This window comes from Mycteria americana, chromosome 2 (assembly GCF_035582795.1).
Source record: "Mycteria americana isolate JAX WOST 10 ecotype Jacksonville Zoo and Gardens chromosome 2, USCA_MyAme_1.0, whole genome shotgun sequence".
Lineage (NCBI taxonomy): Eukaryota > Metazoa > Chordata > Aves > Ciconiiformes > Ciconiidae > Mycteria > Mycteria americana.
Window position 1 is genome coordinate 28,853,485 of NC_134366.1, and position 20,560 is coordinate 28,874,044.

A 20,560-nucleotide genomic window follows, 5' to 3' on the forward strand; every position below is an offset into this window, starting at 1 on the left:
AGTAGAAAAAGGACTTGTTTCTTAATACAGTATAAACAAACAGTGCAGCAGTTTGACATTGACGCTAATGATAAAAGTATCATTGTATTAGTGTGGAGAGAGCATCTGAGTGGATGCGGATGTACCATACCAAAATGATTAAATGGTACTACTTAAAGCAGAGGTAGTTTATCTTGTGGTTTTTTGACATACAAGTAGAACTAATATGCTACACTTTCCATTCTTGATTATCTTCTCTACAGGCAGGCTGCTTCTGCTCCAAATGTTAATGCTTTACCTGTAGCTGAAGACCATGGTACTTGGCTGTGAAAGCACCTGGGAGGCTGGCAGCCAGAGCACAGAGCTAAACCGGCTTGACCCATCTTAACGTGGCGCATTTGTGTTTCTGAAAGGTTGCATTGATTTTTTCCTGGCTCTGGTGTTTCTGCATTCTTTTTAAGATGCTTTCCGTTAAATTATTGAGGTAAATTAACTTCTATTCCAGTTCAACACGTATTTTTGCTTGGGACCGGATAGCCTGTGGTTGCACAGAGAAAAAGGAGAGGTTCTAGGTGGGTGAGAAGTTTTAGGAATAAGTAGGCAGTCTGGATTTTTGTTGAGAAACCTTAAGTTTTTGTTAACTGAGTGTTCATTTCAAAATGAGGTACGTACAACTCCAAGCTATTTGACTTACTTGATTTCCATCCCTTTATTACTCCCCTACCCTGTTTTCCCTGTCATTTGCTAATTCAAAGCAAGCCCGCTTTAATAGTTGGAAAACCTCCTGCAATAGCAGAAACAAAACAGAAGGAATAGAACAAGATTTAGGTGAGTTAATTTTGAAGTATTTGCTGTATAGGGATTACAGGAGAACGTGTTCAGGCTTGAATTTGATATGTATTTGATCTCCTCAAGAACAGTACAGAATATTTTATGGAGTTTTTCAGAAGTGCTTTCAAATTAGCTGTCTCTACAGTACTTTACTGAATTTTGAAACTTGTTCAGCAGATCAGTGAATTTTCCTTTTTCCTTTTGTTCTTAATCCCTCCAGTCCTCTGTGACAGCCAAGCACATACTTGCTGTATTGTGACAGATGCTATAAAAATCCTCTTAAATGTCAGAGCCATTGGATAAAGGGATAAATAGATAGTGACGTGCAGATGATTACAGAAGTTTTTGGGTTTTTCAGATTTGGGGGCTCTGATGTAGTCAGTAGAAATGCATGCTCCTTTATAGCAGCTGTTGAACATACTGATGACACATTTGTTTTCTTCAGGTAACTTCTGTGGATACTTCTGAAGTAGATCAGAGATTGTATAAAAAACTGCAAGTTAAAAACTCTTGGTAGGATACATAGATTTGTAGGCTTTAGAGTTTGCTGACCTTAAGAAACTGCTAAAAAATCAGCACAATTTTAGTATTATGTTTAGAATGGGAACTTTTAATTTCTCTGACGTTTTTTGTCTGTGCCGTTATATCAGAGACTTTCTGGCTGCATATATGTTATATCACAACATTTCAGGAAAATAAAACAGTAAGAAACTTTCTGTTGTAATTTTGAGAGCAATAAAAACTAAAGAAGAAGGAAATGCTGTGATTTGTTCTATTGCCTGGAGGATAGGGAAGACTTTTTAAACAATTTATATTATTAACTTCATTTGACAGAGGTACGTTTATGTGTATACAAAGTGTATGTCTGGTCTAAAACTTGAATGTCATTTAGCATCTTTTGCTGCAGCAACAAGAACTTTAAAAATTTGCACTGCATCTAGCCCAGAGACTAATGAGTTAATCTTTTTTGCCTTTTATTAAGTACTGTGAAGTACATGTTAATTGCAGTAATAAGCCTTCTTTCCACAGAGTGAGTTTACAAATATAAACCAGTATGTTTTTAGTTGCCTTAAGGAAAATGTCAGTTACATCAGTGTGCATTTATTTTCATAGAGATGCCCTACTGCTGCTATGTAAAAGCAAGGAGGACTGAATTGTAACCAAATGATTGTGGTCAAGTACACTGAGTTATTTCTAAAGAGTAGGACTTTTAAAAGTACCAGACTGAACGTCATACATCCAAGTAACACCCTTACAGGAATTCACCTGTGTTTCCCAGTGGCAATATTTTTTTACTTTTGAAATCATATAAGTCCACCTGTATGTAGGCTTTCTTCTATTGATGGCCAGTCTCCTAGGTAGTGCTCTATGAAGAGCACACCTCAAAATGTTTGTGTCAAGTTGAAGAAGCAGGTAGATAAACTTTAATGACTCCTTGCTTGTCTGTTTTAAATGCCTCCACAAGCACCCAGATAGGGCCTGTCTCTCTCCCCTGTTACTAGAGGGGCCCTGTTAAGACTGGCCAAGAAAATCAGCCTTTGACTCAGTATTTTCTGTTGCCAGATTTGCTTTGCTAAATTAGCATCCCATGTATTGTATTGGAACAGGGAATGTAGAATATGTTCACTTAAAACTGGGGAAGTTTCTGTCTGTTTGTCCTAAGGGATGGATCTGACTTTTACACTAATGACCTTCTGGTCTGTTTATTAAATATTGCCCATGACTTTTTACTTAATTCATTCAAGCACATTATTCTTCTACAGGTCCATTAAAGTAAAAAATTCAGTGCACCCTCAGCAGAAAGGTTATTTGTGGTGTCAGGGAAATCAATGCAAGATGCCTATTAGTGGATTAAATTTTTGTTTATACTTGAGGTTTTCTTTGTTACTGTATTAATTTAAGGTTTTGGCTCTAATGAGCATATAGGAATGTGAATAATGGAAAAGTAAGAATACCGAGTCTCTTTTGGATGTATATGTACACTTGAAATGCTTCATTGGGTATAAATTGAGTAGAAGAGCACTCATGGAAAGTCTTTCAATTGTCATCATCTGGGATATGTAATCTTTTGCATGTTCCTAGTTAGTATCTAGCAGTCTGGAAACTAATGTGGTTGTCCTGGAAACAAGCTTTATTTTCCTTTTGCGAACATCTAGATGTAAAATCATTGTCTTCCTTGAAAATCTGGAAATAATACTTCTGAAAGAAATAACTGCAAATTTAAGATGCTTGTCCTCTATTTAAAGAATTGATATGGGAGTCTGTAAGTGATGTTTGCATTGTATGCTTTAATTATAGCTGTATGATTATGTTGCTAAAACAGTCTTCAGGTTTTTTTAGGTAAAACGCCTGTATTTAGTGTTGATATTTGTCTGAGAATTATCTGCAGTGAAGCACTTTGCCAAGATTTCCTAGCTCAATATTTAAATAGAAATATTACAGTATAACTGATGCATTGAGGAAGTTAAGTTGCTACAAACGAATTGATACTATCACTTCCAGTCTTTTCCCTTGCTCTGCTTTAAATTAACAGCATATGATGAAACCTTGAATATTCGATGAGATTGTAGCATATTTGCCAGATAAAACATCAGCAGTAGACAAAAGTGCACAGGACAGGTTTTTTCATTAGCCAAAGAGCTGCCATGCATAGCATAAAATGTCAAAGCAAAATAGAAGCTGAGTCAAGAAATAACCATCTTTCAAATTGCTGAGGATTTATTAGTATTTGTATGAAAATACGAAACAATGTTCTTGAAAGAAGTTTAACTTTTCTGCTCTGTAGCTTATTTGTCCAGTCACAGCAGTCTTAGAGTTTGGTATTAGTAACAGTGTAATTTCATCATAATTTTTACAGATGAAGGTCCAGACTGAATAATTTTCCATGTTTTATTCTTAAACTGTTAACTATATTAAGTTCTAATGGGGTTTTTAATATATTTCTCTTCCAAGTATTTTTGTTTCCAGTACCAATTTCAAAGACTCTCAAATACTGATGTGCACTTCAGAGAAGATTTTTTTTTTTTTTTTTTTTAATTCTTTCATAAAAGAAGTCTTTTTTGGTGGAGGTCACACTTTGATTGATACAACCTGTCCAAGGGAAGAAAACCATGACAGGATCTTTGGAGCCATTGGAACCCGTTCGCGTGACCATCTTGTTCGTTCTACCTCCCTTCTCTTCTTCCTGCTCCATTTCTTGTGCTGCATCTACGTTTCAGATTGATCTCTCTTTCCAGAACTTAATTGGTCTTTTTATTTTTTCTTAAATGTTGTTTTTCCTTCAAGTATGTTCTGATTTTTTTTTTTCCTTTTTTCTTCCCTAGAATGAGCTCAAGCTTTCTATTTAAGGCCTGAGATGAAGCTTATTAATGTAAGTGGAGAGGATCTTAAAGACTATGGTTGTTATCAGATGATGCAAAAAGCTTTTAGTGACCTAGATTTTGGCCCTGATGTACAATACTGATGTAAGCATTGTGCATCCAGAAAGAAATAATTAATCACAGATTGTTTTTCCACAAGTGACAGTAAAGTCACTCTGACGTACTGTAATGCTGTTGTGCTCCATTTTTGACTTAATAGCATTTATATATGTTTACCTTGATGGTCAGGCCACAAACTTCTCACTTTCACCTCAAATTATGGTCTCATAAGTCTTACATGAAAAAAGGACATTAAAATAACATGTTATTTAAGCTATAAACAAAGCTGAGTTATTCCTTGAGCTTTTTTCACATTCCTCTAAATAAATGCCATTTCTTCCAGTTTAACAATATTAGTAAACTGTGTTCAAAAACAGTAGTCCATTTTATACCTTCCTGATCAAATAATAATTCTCCATGGTGATTACTAAGTATTACATAATTATATTCCCTGGCTCCGTTATAGCTGAACAATTTTTCATTCTCTCCTCCCAAACTGCAAACAAGCAAGCAACTAAAAAAAAACCCCAACCCTTATATGGTAACAGTTCTGTATAGTTACAGTATGTGCATCATTGTGTTACTGTGATCACTACCCTGAAATTTGGTCGGTAATCACATATTCTAGCATCCTTCCTGAATCTCCTGGGAAAACATGGTATTGTTGAAGTTCTCATGGCTTTTCCTTGCAGATTAACTTTTAGAAAACTTTTGAAGTTTTCTGGTTGTTCCCATTCTTTACGGTCCAGTGACTTTGTTCTGGAGAAATCTGTTTTACCTCTGTGTGTTGTAATTAGAAATAGTGATGTGGTCTTTCATCCCCGGAAATTAAAATATACAAAATTCCAAGTTTTCTAAGGATAAAAAGGAACTAAAATTTTGTTTCCATCATGTGTTTCACTTCAGGATGTTGCTGAGTCTGACTTAGGCAGCGTTACCCAAAGATAAAGCAAACTCTGGCGAGAGATTATAGATTCATTCAAGGAGAAATGGTATTTTTGTTGCCTTTTGTAATTAGAAAAACACAAACCAAAACAACTAATGAACGCTTTCCTTTTACCATAAGAAAGGAAGGAAGTTGATTGAAGCCAGTCATCTTTGGCCGGCGAGAGAGGGACACTGCTTTTGCAGTGATGAGACCCACATCTCTGGAGGACAGTGTATCCAGTCATCACATCCTGTTTAAGGCAGAAGTTTCTCTCTCTGATGCTCAGCACAAAGACAACCTACATCTCTAGCTTCACTTAGACATGTAACATTAGGGTGTAGACAATCCCGTTGCAAGTGCTAGACTATCCCCTTGGCTTGAAATGGCCTCTACAAATCTTTCTGTCTAATAATGGACTGAAATACAAAATACCTTATCCAAGCTGCTCTTCACACAACTTGCTTTTAGAGCTCCTCATTAATTACAATTGGGTATATTTGTTAGAAAAGGGAGGATTTTAGTTCACCTGCATTGTTTTTCTTTGGGGGTAGGAGAGGTATCCTGTAGTGAGATGGGTTCTCCACACTCATGGTCTTGAAGGGTACTTGAGGATCCAGTTTGGTCTCTGGCAAACAGTGTCGTTTTTGTACCTTTTGTGTTTTACATTTGTGATTAAATGAACTCTGTTTGTGTGCTGCTCTGCTGTCCCTGGTTTTCCTTCCCTTTCTGGAGTGCCACCATAGTGGGTGCCTCAGCAGAGGGGCAGGGACAGTGGCTGTGAGTTACCAACTCTGGTTTAGCCCCGCTCTGGGATTTTTTTCTCTTTGGGGATTTCTCAACTGCCCTGCTCAAGAGGTTGTGATGCACAGGGGAAGAACAGGGATCTTGTCCTGGGACGAATGCAGTTAGCACTGTTGCTGGATTAGAAACAATGCTTTAAAAAATTTATTTTTGTTCTTTCACATAATCTGAAGTTTTCAAGAATTTATATGAAAATGTGCTTTCCTTTAATTTCTGAGAAGAGTGCTTTTTTTTAAAAGATAGAGTGAGTAATGTTTCAGCTTTAATGAAAATAAAGTACTCTCTGATACCCTTTTTGTTTCTTACTTATATGTGCTTAAAGTTTCAGCTTAGTCTTCTTGTGACTGGTCATATAAGCTACTCAGTCTGTTTTTCAAGTGTTCATGTTTTTATACATAGCAAACCTCTGAATAAAGTGTACCTATTTAATATGTTACATCCTAACTTCTGCTTAACTGAACCCTTCTATTATTAATGGAACATGTCAAGGATGGCTGAAATTTGAAACGTAACAGAAATGGCAGATTTTTTTAGCTTGTTTAAGGCATCTTATTCTTTATGTCTAAGAGCTGTCAGAAGGTGGTAAACAGATCTCAGCACAGCAGCATTTATAACCAAATTGCTCTCATGAAATAGAGAGAAATCATTCAACAGAAGAGCTAATTAAATCTGTAGCCTATAGCATAGCCACTGGTATCCCGTCCATTAGCAACCCTGGTGCTTCACTCAAGTCAAAGAGCTTGAGTTTACACTGTTTAATTTGAGTGACAGAGGTTTGTGTGTGAATGCAAAGAGGATTAGAATATTATTTAAGTGGTACCTCAAGATAAGCAGTGGTGAACACAGGACTTGAAGAGCATTTGCTTGCTTACCTCCTTTGCTGGCTGCAGCACTGGTTCAGGTCTCTGACTTTGCAGCTATGGCTACCTTAGCCCAAACCACCCTGTTGAAGGGCTGTTCTATGCCTTTTTTTAACATGTCTGAGCTGGAAAAGTCTTCCTGGTTTTGCCAGAAAATTTAGTGTTACTTTGCACAACTCTGCCTCTCTTAGTAGATATTAAACATTTTGTTGATGGATTCTGTGCTGTGACATTGGTAATGAAGGAGATGCTAGAACAATAAAGCATGGGGAAAAACATTGGTTTCTATCATAAATGAGCTTGTTGCTAGTTTTTTCTTGTATATGCCTGTTAAATTTATAGTGTAACCATATTTTTATGACAGTCAACTTCTTTGTAATGCTTTATTTAACTGGAGCACAATGCCATTTTAGAGGCCTTACTGTTGCTTCAGAATGTGAGCATTGTCTGCTGCACTGGAGCTGGAGCGTCTGTGGATGAAACATTTGGCTTCATATCTTTCAGGTGTTGGTGTTTTCCAGGGTTACAAGTCAAGTCCTATAGCATTTTCAGAGAGAATAATCTTTGAGATATCCCTCTTGTGCTCACACTACAGTCAATAAAATTTTTTTTTTGCAAAGTCACTCAGCAGTAACCACTCACCCTGCATCCTTCAGGCTTTTGGCAGGAGCAGTGTTAAGCCGGTGCTGAAAGTTCGTGCAAGTTCCTCTTGCGAAGAGTTGCCTCTGGTTTGCTGTTACACGTGATGGATGCTCAAGTGATTTAAATGCCAGAAGAGAAAGTTGTTTTTTCACCTTCTGTCAAGACTTGCAGTAGGAGCTGGACATCTTTATTCCCCAGAGGTCCTCTGCTGTGCTGGGTACCTCAGAGTGAAATTCCCATCTTCATTCTGTTGCCCTTTTCCCAGCAATTACTATTTTAATCTTCAATGTAAGAAGCTCTGATAATGCCAGCCATATGTCATTACCTGGTATCATTCAAATACCATTTGATGGGTATTTTCAAAAGCAGGAGGAAGGCTTACTCACCAACCTTTATAGTATATTGACTTTTTTTTTTTTACATGATCATGGTGTGTCCTTTACAAAAACAAAGGTGGTTTGAAATTGTCTGATAATACATTGTTCCTGTTAGAGAATGCGTGACTTCACATAGCTGTTTATTCAGATTAGGTAATTTATTTGACAGTAATTATATTTTATGCATTTTTTAAAATGTTTATGGGCTATTTTAAGTAGTCTTATAGGGTGAAGTGTAGGTTGTTATGGCTTAACGTGTATGCAAGTGTATGAAAATATCCACTAAAATTGTGTATTAAGCTAAGCTTAAGTGTGGTAGAATTTTCCTGGGTTCGTTATTACATTTCTAACTATACTTACAACTTCAGGTGAAATATATGAAGATGCTCTGGAATTTCATGAGATGTATCTCCCATTTAAAAATCACTTCTGTAAAGATTTTGTCTTTTGCTGATACTCAATTAGTTTAACAAACAAAACAGTTTTGTGGTAAAAGATACGGTAAATCAGTTGCAGAATTCTGTCTGAACGTGCATAACATAATTCATTCAACATATCTCTGCACAATAATAAGAACAGGTTGTTCCTTGCTGTGCTGTTCGTTCACAGTCGTTTCTTCATGCTACCGTCCTAGCAGCATGTGTTTGATTTTGCTCCTAGTAGCAGCAGAAGAATTTGAAATGCTGCAATTTTAAGTTAACTTGCAGGGAGCGATGAGGGTGGCCTGTCAGGCTATGCTTGTTTTTTTGATGTCACCCTGAGAAAAATCAATTTAAACTAATTTGATAGTGTTTTTCAGTGCCTGACTGTGCCTTCTTTGTTTAACGTGCCTCAGTGTAGCCGTTTCTGATCTGGCCCCAGTAATGTTGTTGTTTATCAGTGTTATCATTAATTTGACTGCAAGTGGAGATAGTCTTTTGGAATGGATGAATACATCGGCTTTATACTTCAAATGCTTAAGGGAGATGAACATTTTAGACCTTTTTTTAAGAGAAAATCTGGCAAGGAAGTGAATTGTACAGGTAGTTACTGTGAACAGACATATCTGTCCTGACTTTTTCTATCTAAATGAATCTTACAGAGATTTTTGGAGTGATTGTCTAAAATGTAGCATTGTACATGTTGAGGAGGACGTGAAAGAAAATAGAAATGATGATTACCGTTCTTCCCAGTGAAAATGGGCAAATGGACTCTTAACCCATTTAATCTTACGATTAAATCATAAATGTCTATCAGCATTTTGTATTCACATACGAAATACATGTCTATCAACATGCACTGGACCAGGTAGGAGTCTGTGCATCTGGCAGTCAGGGAGTGGGGCTTTTTGTTGTATTTAATCCTTCATCAACTTTGAAAACAACAAGACTGACACCCTTTCTGTGTGGTATTTTAAAACCTCAGATGTCACCCATCCCCTTGCCCTTTTGATGAATTTGTTCATTGCGTGAATGTTTATGAATCAGAGAGCAGAGGAAAACTGTGTATTCGCTTCAGTTAGTGAATTTAAATAAAAACCCCTGTGGTTATTGATTACAGTGAATACTCACCTTCTGTGTTTTTGTAGAAATTGCTTGGAGGTTCAACTATTTAATCATGTCGTAGGATTCAGCTTGCGTGCTGTAGACACCGATGTGATCTGTGGGCAGAACCAGCATCTCTAAGGAGTGCATCAGAGCATTCAGGTGAGGCATCTGCCTCTCTGCATTGGCGATACGGAGAGTTTCGGGGTGTCTCTGGTTGCATGTACTGTTGGCAATGCAGGGACCTGGCCAGTCTGCACCTTGGCCTGTTACCCTCCTTTAAGACTGGGATGGATACTGGGAGGAGTGGGACTCTGGGGGTGTCCGTGATATGCATGGCCAGCATGCTGGGATTGAACACTGGGTAAATCAGCTGTCTTTTGATGGTAAATGGTCAGGAGAGGTTGTCTTGACTTGGACTTGATTCTGATCCTCTTTGTTTCTGGTGGCAGTCATATGCAAGGGGCAAAGGCTTTTACCATTCAGCTGGTGGTTTGGGTTTTGTTTGTTTTTTTCATGTGGGTGCCCAGAAAGTGTACAGCTGGTGCAGGCAGAGGATCATTGCAGGAAGAGCTACTTACAAAGAAACAACCAACCAACCTAAAAAAACCTAAGGTGCGGAGGTTGTCCCAGACGGACCTGCCACACTTGGCCATCTGTGCAAGAGAGGAGAGCACCTGTGTGCCTCTGCCATCCTTGTGTACGCTGAGCCTGGCTCTGCGAGAGTGCAGGTTTACTTGTCTTCCGTTTTGTGTCTCCTGTCTCTGTTCTGTGAGCAGAGCGCGAACTGTAATTGGAGTAAGATGCCCTTGAAAAATCTGCCAGGGGTTTGTGTCATGATTGACAAAGGAGTTTTGTTATATTTGGAAGATGTAGTTATATGTAAAATAAAATGAAAGGCAGAAGTGAAGGCAGAAGTGAAGTAATTTTCCTTGTTTGGGAAAGCTAAGCAAGGGTTTGTTTCAGTTCTGCTGGTAGGGAAGATGACACTAGGAAATAGTTAAATTCTGTATCTGTTAGGTTCTAATGAAAACTAGAGCATACACAAACATGCTGCTCCTCCTTATTGCCTGAGAGGGACTGTGATCATCATATTTTGTGACCAAAAGTATATTATTGAAAGAACAAATGTTAGCTTTTTTGGTTGTTTTTTTGGGGTTGGTGTTTTTTTCTTATTATGCTTTTAAACCTATTACTGAACTTTGGAGTTCAACATATTAAAGTTCACGTGCAAATGGCGCATTTTCTGTATAGAAGCGGGATCTTACATTACAGAACTATGTACCAGCAAATTATGTAGTGCCTTTCCACAAATCACTGATCACATAATAACAGTATGGATTTCTAAGGGAACAGTAATGTGTTAAATGCTTAAATATCCCAAGCTTTGTTTGTTCCTCATCTGGCATCACAGGCAGAGAAAATGAGGTATGCCATATAGCTGATCTCTTTCCAGCGCTTTTATAAAGGCTGAAATATATTTTCTTTGGTGCATCACTGCCTTTTGGTAAAATGAGGTGAGAAGGTTCCATTTTCTGTCATGAGCCAACCAAAACCCAGCATGTTTTCAGGGTCCAATTTTGAATCTTTGTTCACATTACAAATCGATGTGAAACCGCAACTATTGAGGCTTTCTGGCATGTACAAAACATTTGTTCAGCTAGAAAATGAGTGGGGAAAAAGAGCCAGCGGTGACATGTCCAGATGGGAGCACGTTGGAGTGCTGTGAAGCAGAACACGTGGCATCAAGGAATGGGGAAATGCAGTCCATTGCTGTGTGTCTGGATGCAGGGCATCTGTGAGAGTGGGCGTTGCAGCTTTGTCAAGGACCACCACTTCCGAGATCTGGATTCTTTAATCCTGATGCTTTGTGAAATGTGATGCTTTGATGTTAGTTTAAAAAAAATAATATTGCAGACTCTTTACCAGTAATTAATTTGGTATTTTCGGAAAAGATGACCTTCTAGTCAACAAAGTTTGTAAAATTGTAACCCGTCTTTAAATGGACTTCAGCTATTTCTAGGTACCGTAGCCCATGCCCGCAGCATAGCCCCAGGCTGCTCCCAGGTGGTTGATCATTAGCGGTGGGGAGGACTTTTCTCCCACTGTGGAACCTGCCCTGGTAGGACATCGCAGGGAGGGGTTCTCAGCGTTTGTACGTTTAGTTAGGTCTCTTGATTAGACGTGGAGAGTTTCACATTGCTTGCTTTCGGTCTTGTTTCTGAATTATACGCTGTGAATGTTGTTGTTTGGTATTATGAGAATTTCTTTTTTTGGAGTCCAGAATCAATACCGACTGGATTGTTCTGTGCAGAAATTTGAAGATAGAATGAGGTGGAATAGTTGATGTGTAACGTGTTGGTGTGTTACTGGTCTGCTGACAGCTTCAGAGATCACATTTGTCCATCTGCCTTGATAAGAAATTCTGTAAATCACAAAGTTGAAGACTTTTTAACCCATTACCTTTTTTACCTTGTTGTTACTGTTTGATTGTTCAGTTGTCAGGAAAAAAACCCTGTATTTAGTTCCTTCTAAACCCTGGACCAATTCTACCATAAGGTAATACCATTGAGGTGTAGGATTACTGCAGGGATTAACTGTAGTGTCACTGTTCCTGAATATGTATTTAATGTAAAAAGGAGAGAGGTGATGTGGGGAAGAACCTCAGTATTATGCAACTGTTGTTATCTTTCTTATTAGGTAACTTTAACACAATGTTCTACCACTACAGATCTATTAGAAATGAGGAATCAGTTTAATTCAGAGTCTGTATTAATAAAAATTTACTTTTGTTTGCTCCAGTTTGTTTTATCTATCTGTTTTCTTTAAATAGCCATGAATTAAGCTTTGCAGCAGGACTGGTAAGATCCTACCGACTTTGGTGAGGCTTGACATGGTCCCTAAACAATGTAGTGTATTTATGTTAGTAAATGTCGTTTTGAAATTTATCACATGCTCATGAATAACATTCTTCCTTCTCACCCACTTCTCTGGAATTATTAGACATACAGCTGAAGTAGTGGCTTACTAACTTTGCTGGTCATTGGATTAACAATTCGGTATGCAATAATGAGGCTTCTTTTAGCTGAAAATTGGAAATTAAAATAATGCTTATATCTCATTGCTATCATCCTGTGCTTTTGAATACTCCCGATATTTGATCCATTATTAAAAAAAAAAAAAAGGTGTTAACATGTAACACACTCATCATTATTATTTATTCAGAATATAGGTTTTTTTTTTAGTTCAATTTCTCATATTGTATTCAGAGTTGTGCTTGAAACTTTTTAAGGGTGCTTTAAAGGATACCTCACTAAAGTAGGAGAGAAGCCTATGTTTTTTCAAATAAAAATTAACTTTTGAAATTAATTTCTTAGTTGTGGAGTTTGTTTTTAAGTTCCTCTTAAGAAAAATGAAAGTTTAGGCTCCCTTCCAACCCAGCGTTTAAGTGTGTGTTTAACTTTTAAACATCCGAGTAGGTTCACTGACTTCAGTAAGTACACATGCCATGAGGCTTTTGACAAACTCACTCACTACAACTTCTTTGAGAGCTGCTGCAGCGGGGCTGGTGCTGGGCAGAAGGAGCCGGGGAGCGCACAGCAGCCCCGCCGATGGGCTTTGAACACAGCGGCGTCAGTGGTAGCACCGCTAGCCGAATTAAATTGGCAGAACTGCTGTCCTTGCAAAACCCTCAAGCATTGTAATTTAGAAAAGTCGTAATGGTCAAAGATTGCTCCAAAGCAGTGAGAAAGCAATTTTCCAGCTATGCCCACATTACTGGTGTGACCTGTTGGCCACTTCCACTTCTGCCCTTGAGAAAGTTTTGCTTTTATAACGGTCCTCACCTGGTGTGGATGTAATACATACTGACCATTTTGCCTATCCACTGACATAAATGCTGCTATTTAAGTAAACATGGTCCAAATGCTTTCTGTTACAACAGGATTGAAAGTAAGTCTGAACAAACTTATGTTCAAAACAGTACAGAAAGGGGGTTATCCTTTTCTTTTTTTCCTGCAGGGAATGAGCACGCAATACGGAGGTGTCTGTCCTTGAAGCCCCTTCTTATTCTCCCCTAACTTTTAATTTTGCAACTAATTTATTCCAAAACTGGCAGAATGACAGAAGTCTCACAGTTGTTGAATTCCTACTGCCTTTGGAGCAGTCCAGGGCTGGGTGCCAATGACCTTACCAGTTCCCAGAAATACAGAGAGTGGTTAGGCAGAAAGGCTTTAGGACATTTGTCTAATTACAGATTGTTTTTTCTAATACATTTCTTCAAGAATAATACTTTTGCAGATGCATCAGTTTACAAAGTGAATCCTGTTGATATCCTGCCTAGATAGAAAACATGTATTTTAATAGTTATAACTACATAAATATATTTGATCTATAATTAAATTTTGGTTTGTTTTCAGTAATAGTACATGATATGACAGAATTAAATTAATCTGTATGTATATGATATGTGTTTTAAACTAGCTACATAAAATTGACCGTAGATACTAGAAATGTCTTAATAACTTTTCTTTCTTATAAAAAGTGTATTTTTTTTGTCATTTGGTGTTGATTGATTAATAGACTGTTGTAGAAGATTGAGTAAAAGTATGTTATTACGCCAAAATGGTATTAAAAAAAGTTGACCTGGATCCTGCATTTGTTGTTTTTGTGACCTTTATATTCCTTCCTCATTAGAACTATGCAGCACTGATACAGCAACAAATTAATGAGGACAAAGAAAACTTGAGAGAAAAGACTGTATATGGAATCCAGCTCACAGAAGAAAAACTTAATGACTTCCGTGATGAACAGATTGGGCAGCTGAAAGAACTGATGGATGAGGCTACCAAACCTAATAGAAAAATCACCTTTTCTAAAGACTCGGAACACAAAACCTGAAAGGTTTTAAAAATTGTTTTAATGCATATGGAAGCATTTTGAAACTTCCTTTTCCAGATGGACTTGAATGTGGTTTCTGTGGAATAATGGGTGCTGCTGATGCCATAACTTGTCTGAAATGGATGTCTCTGGCTATTTGGCTTTCTATGCAAGAATAAATGTTAAAATGGAATAATATAATTTTATGTTAATTGCAATATTTTTGTTTCTCCTAATGGAAGGTGGAGACTTAAAGAATTTGGTAAAAGTAAATTGACATTTTTAAAATAAAGGGTGTGGTTTTTTTTTTAATCTTGTCATCCATAGGGCAAAACATCTTTGTTTGTATATCATCCTCTGCCTTAATGGAAAAGATGCAAGTAGCATTTGTTTTCTGATGTGGATTCAGTAGACAAAGAACAAAGGTATGGTACTAGAGTGGGTTTGTTTCAATGGAAAAAAATGATCAGTATTAGAAAAACATACTGCTGTTGAAACTGGAAGTTGGTTTTCTGCTTGAGCTTTATTGTTAAATGTACTTTAAAATAAAAGATGTAGTTCATTATTAAATTGACCTTGAAGGAACCACTGGCTTATGAAGAAAATTCTGCATTTTTTTCAAAGCTAGACTCAGATTATTGTTAGTATGTAAAATTTTTAAAAACCATTCATGAGTTGGTTGTGCTGTAGTTAGAATTCAAAATCTAAAGGCTCTTTAAAATCTCAGTATCCCGTATTATTCCATATTTTATATAGACCAGAATTTGTAAACTCCTAAATCTCAGAAATTATCCTGTTGATAATTCTGTATGACAAACATAAGTAATTTATTTAAAATAGGTTAAGTCTTCATCAGGACAATGCATGCCTATTGTAATACTATTGGGACTAAAAGAAGTTCTGTTTTTTTATCTGTTAAGAAAAAAAACACACCCCTTTCTGTGCAAAAGACAGCTTTCATTTCATATTCCAAACCTAGTTTCATATTGGTTTTGTTCTATTTCTGGACCTTTCCCTGTCTGTTACCCACAGAGTGTTCAAGACAACCTAATTTCTTTCCTCTTGGGGGATAACAGCTTTGACAAGTAAGCACATTTCCATCTGCCTCAAGTTGTAACAACATGCTCTTTGCCAAAGCTACGCTCCTGGCTCCTAACGGGGGGTAGTTCGGGGAGCAGCCTGCTTCTCTCTCCCTTACCTCTCTTCCCAATTCTTTGCTAGGATTTTAGGTTGCAGGTTGCTCATTTTTATTATAAGTTCAATTGCAAGACTCATGCATAAGGAACAGTTACGGTTGTGTTGCTACATCTTCCTCTGGCAGCCCCAGCCTCTGTGGCTTGTGCTGTAGGAACATCCTTAGCCTCAAGGGCCTAATCCAAACAGGATTGAAGGGCAGAGACAACATCCAGACTGCAGGGCTGAGGTTCACAAGTCCTGGTTCTTGGTGCTTCAAGGGCATGGTTGGAAAGAATGGCAACTCCCTTCTGGCCTGCTACGTACCTAGGTCTTGCCCCAGCATCAACGTGGGAAGTGGATGGGGTGTGCATGCAGGAAGCATGAAAATTGCCTCTGATACTGCCATTCACACATACCTAAAGCTTCTTTCTTTTTTAAACTTCAAAGCCTGTAAAAATCTACTAAAATCTAAATCGGAGTTTAGGGCATAAGGATGTATTCAGTTGCACTTCCATCGGATGTACAGTAACCAGTAATTTGCATCCCTAGATCTACTCAGTTTTAATACCAAAAGCAATGTTTGGGTGTTGACAACAGAGTTTGTTTCCAGTCCTTGATTGCTAGTACACATGTGCCTACTTTCCAGTCAATATCCACGTTGCTTCAAATTTATTTCAAATACTGCAATTTAGAGCACAGTTATTTTTATCAACACACTTAATGAAACTTGTTAGTTCAATGAAACTAGTTAGAATACTTGTTTTGCATCTGTCTACTCACATATGTACCTAGATAATGCACATTTCTAGAGGCTAAATTAATTTCTAATGAAAAATTGCTATTTGGTATGAAAAATGTAAGCTTATAATGAAACCTAAGGTGAGTTGGAGGTGAGGGTAAATATCTTTACATCCACAGTCCCTTTTCTAGTAAATCCAACAACTTTTTTCTTTCATTCCCAATGGTAACTCGTATTTTCTACAATGTTTGTGTTCTTGTTTAAAACAACTCTTACAAAAGTCAAAATTCCACAATAGGAATGAAACTTCTTTAAAGATTGCTGGCTTTAAGACAGCCAGTGCTAATAGTAAGGCATGCCCTGATCCAAGCAGCGCTTAGGCAAGCGGTGGGCACGGGCGGCCCCGCAGAAGCTTTGCAACACCAACACCACCATGCATCAGTCAAATTCTTTGATTTACAAGTGTGGTTAATGACACTTAAGTTGAGGAAGACAATGGGCTTCTCATCCTGTCCACAGAAAGGTAGAGTGACAAAGATGCTTTTTCTTTAATTTTGTTATTTTGAGGTATCGGATACATTTTGTGGGGAATTTTATGCAGGGTTTGATGGATAATGAACAAAGGAAAGCATCCATCAAAATTACTTCAAAACTACAAGCAGCGTGCTATTTCAAATGGCAAAAAAGTTGCTTAGAAAAAAGATACTAATCACCTTATAATGAAAAAATAGCTATGATCACTTCAGAAATGAGTACAAAGTTTTCAGCTGTGTTCTGTGTGTGTTGGTATGGATTGCTGTTATACAACTAAACACTGAAAAGCTCTTACCACTCCATTCAGCTTATCCATTGAGAAAGATCCTTTGTATTTTGTTGATTTTAAATCCATTTGGCTCTTCTAGAACTAAGAGTGCTAAAATTCAGTGGTTAATTTGGCTAAACCTTATCTGTGGTAACACTTTCTGTGATCGCCTGGCAGCTGGTAGGAGTTGGAGGGAGCTGAAGTTTTAGATAGCTGGAAAAGGTACGAGCTGAAGTCTTATCAACAAGTAAACAATTTTCGGAAATCTGTCTCATTAAAAATTACCAGTTTTAATACACAAAAATACAAAGTTATACATCTTAAAAAGAACAGCTAAAAATGTCATTCTTTCAGTGTTTTATTATTTCTATGATGTGGGTTTATGCTTTTTTAACTGGCTGTCCAGCAAGAGCTATTAGAACATGATGTTTCTCGCTTAAAAATAAATTAATAATTTAACATACTGAAGGTAGGATTTATGAAGGAGCTTCATTTCTCAACTATTTGGACTTAATATTTTTGAATTATTAGTGGACTTTCTATTTCTTTCATCTTGGATATGTATTTATGAGAGGCCGGTTATTCACCGATGACTCACTGGCCAAGTTTTCATTTGTTTCTAGGTAAAGATATGGAACAATTAGTGAAGGAGCAGTACCATGCCTTTCCCTGCCTGTTATAATCTAATTTAATTTTTACTCTCTATAGCCAAACTAATAGCAGAGGGAGGGCTGAATCTCTCGGCAGACTGATTTACTCCAAGCGTGAACACAGAGGGTCCATGTACCTTTGAGGAAGGGTGAAAGCTGAATCACTGTAAAAGGCATCTCCCATTCTAGGGCAAAAGCTGCCTACATGCTGTCCTGCTTAACTGTTGATTTTTCACACCTCTTGGAAAGGGTTTCAAGGTAAAACCTTCCTGCTGGAGGGTATTGATGCAGCAACACAGGTTTTGCAGGGCTTGTTTGATAACAGAACTGCCTGACCCACCTCCTACCGATCCATGTCCCAGTGCTGGACCGGGCTTGGTGCGCCTGCCAGCGTTTGGTACCCAAGAGCCTCATGGTGAGGAACGGTGGTACTGGGAAGTCTTCCCCTATGAGCCACATCAGGAAGTTCACTGTAAAGACTGAGGCAAATCAAATGTTTGGTGTTAGAAGTGACAATAATTCCATTTGTAAATGATCTGCTCTTGTTCATGGAGGTTACATACCTGCTGCCAAACCACTGGCTTTGGTAGGAGCATTTTCAGCAGTTTCAGTGGCTGCAGCTCTGCCTTGGGAACAGACTTGAGCGTGCTGAGTCCTTCCAGCTTTTCCAGTGGTTTGTGTCTACTGATCAAGGCACATGAAGATCACAGAATTTAATTTTATTTGGATGCCACCATTATATAATACAAGTATTCTTTGTTCAGCGACATTGAGAGCTATAAGTCAATGTATAAATTCAATGTATAAATGACTAGGAACTGAATGGTTTTGCCACTTGTAACTGTGTGTGTTACGAGTAAATGTCAGGTGTTTCAACAAGCCCCTTTATGTGATATATGATCCTACGCAATGAATTCCTGTGCCTGGGGAGTTCAGTGTTTAATCTGCTCTCTAACAATTTCAAAGCATGTACTTGAGACTATAAAACAAGAATCCTTATTTAATAAAATGACCTTTAGTTACTGAATATCTGTCAACTTGTTATAAATGCTGACGAACATCAAGACAAGTCCATATTACTACTGTAAAGCCCTCAATAAGTAGTTTGTTGAAATACCACCATTTGCAGCACCATTTCCACCACAGATGAGCCTTCTGTTTTATACCAATTACACTCCTAGAGGAATGAAGTGAAATCTAAATAATCTGTTAAGTGAGCTATCATATTTACCATTTTTTCCCAAAAGGTTACTATTTCTGGTTTTGACTGGAAAAACAACTAGTACAGAATCTAAAAGAGTGGTGTATGTTTGTCCTGAGAGATTAACAGCAAAACCAGTAAAATATGTAGCAGAAAGTAAGCTGGCAGTACTCTGTTGAGGTTGTACCAAGGGCAGGATATCACTTAGCTTTAGTCTGGTGGAATAATGTACAGAATCTATAGCACAGAAGGTCCACCAGAGCAGCAGAAACTGGCCATGCTCTTCCCTTGTACAAGAGACCCACATCAAAAATAGGATGGTGCGGTCAGGAATTGGTGAGTAAGCCAAGTGGATGACGGACCATGGTAGATCCTTCCAAGAGGCTCTGCCAGCCAGACTGGGGTTTAAGCTTTGTGTGGCTGAACCCAAGGCACGCTGTCTGCCAGCATCCACTCCTAGGCGTGCAGCCTGGCTGGGGTTGAAGAGGGCTGCTAAAAGAGTCTGAATTTTCCCTTTTTGGGTGCTGTAGAGAGGCAGTAAGGAGCTGCGGAGAAATTCAGCTGATCACAGTCCACGTTTCCTACTCCGGAGGGATTCCCTCCTTGTACATCCCCTCTACTACTCAAGTACAGGTTAACAGTATCATGCTGTCATCAGTGAAGTCACCTTTGATTATGATCTAAGAAGTTAAAAGAACTTTTCAAAGCTGGAGAAAATATCCTGTTAACCAAGGACCCAGTTGGAACTGATTTGAGAATTCTATTTCTTTCTATTCAATTTTATAATGTGAGCACATGCTACTGGGTGGTGGGAAAATGGACCTGACCTAAATACCTTAAAATGACAGTTTCTTAGCCCCCTGGGGCAAAATCTTGCAATCCTTTACCACTGGAAAACTTAATCAACTTCAGATGGTATTGTACAGTGCTCCCAGAATGCTGCTGGATCTGTCCCTCAGGTACAGTGAAAAGGACAACTCATTTGGGGAGTTTCTTTATAAATGATGAAACTCAACTCTTTTGGTTTTTTTCTTTCCTTTTGAGTTAAATATGCCATTCCTGTCCGATTCAGCTATTCCAAATTAACGTTGTCAACTGGAAGATCAGCTTGGAAAAGAAATCAAGTGCCCTTTTTATGTGCATTGAGGTACAATGAGGTTCATTTGGATGTGTCTGTATTTCAGCCTGATTTTGTTGTCCTTCTTGTCACGCTGTTAATTGCTGATTTCATATGGTGGGACTTTGCTCAGATTGTGAGAGAGAGGGAGTCAACACCTTTTTTTATACAAGTGACGTGGATGCCTTAATGACGTGTGACGAACACGCGTTGCTGCAGCAGCGCGGGCAGGAGCACGGCACATACAACCACACGTCCGCAGCCCCTGCCCAGGAGGCTGGCAGGCAGGGAAGGAAAGAAGATTTAGGAAGAACTGGCGTGACAAACAAATAGAAAGGTCTTCCAAGCACCTCCTGGTACTTTAAGGTATTTTCCTCTGGAGAGGCCTCTGCCAAGCATTAATCCATCACGCAGAGTGCCAAAGCCATGGCAGAGGTCTTGGTGCCAGAGGCTGACTGGGACTGTGGGGTCCAGTCTTCCTCATGCTCAAGATTTCCCCAGTCTGTCCTGGGAAGTTCAGTTTGTCCATCACAAGTGCCTTGAATCTTTCTCCTGAGCGTTCAGCAATTTTAGCATTTCATGAACACACACGAAGTATCAAAACCGCGTAGCTGGCGGTCAGCGATGGCTCTCAGCT

General features: G+C 38.3%; 1 protein-coding gene across 1 annotated transcript in view; it reads left to right on the forward strand.

Moving 5' to 3' along the window:
* Positions 1–14,435, forward strand: part of SDHAF3 (succinate dehydrogenase complex assembly factor 3) — a 38,986-nt gene extending 24,551 nt beyond the window's left edge. Inside the window, exon 2 of the mRNA XM_075492864.1 lies at positions 14,056–14,435. Within this exon, the coding sequence (XP_075348979.1) occupies positions 14,056–14,259 (204 nt within the window). The 3' untranslated portion in view covers positions 14,260–14,435. The remainder of the gene's footprint in view (positions 1–14,055) is intronic.
* The last annotated feature ends 6,125 nt before the right edge of the window (positions 14,436–20,560 follow it).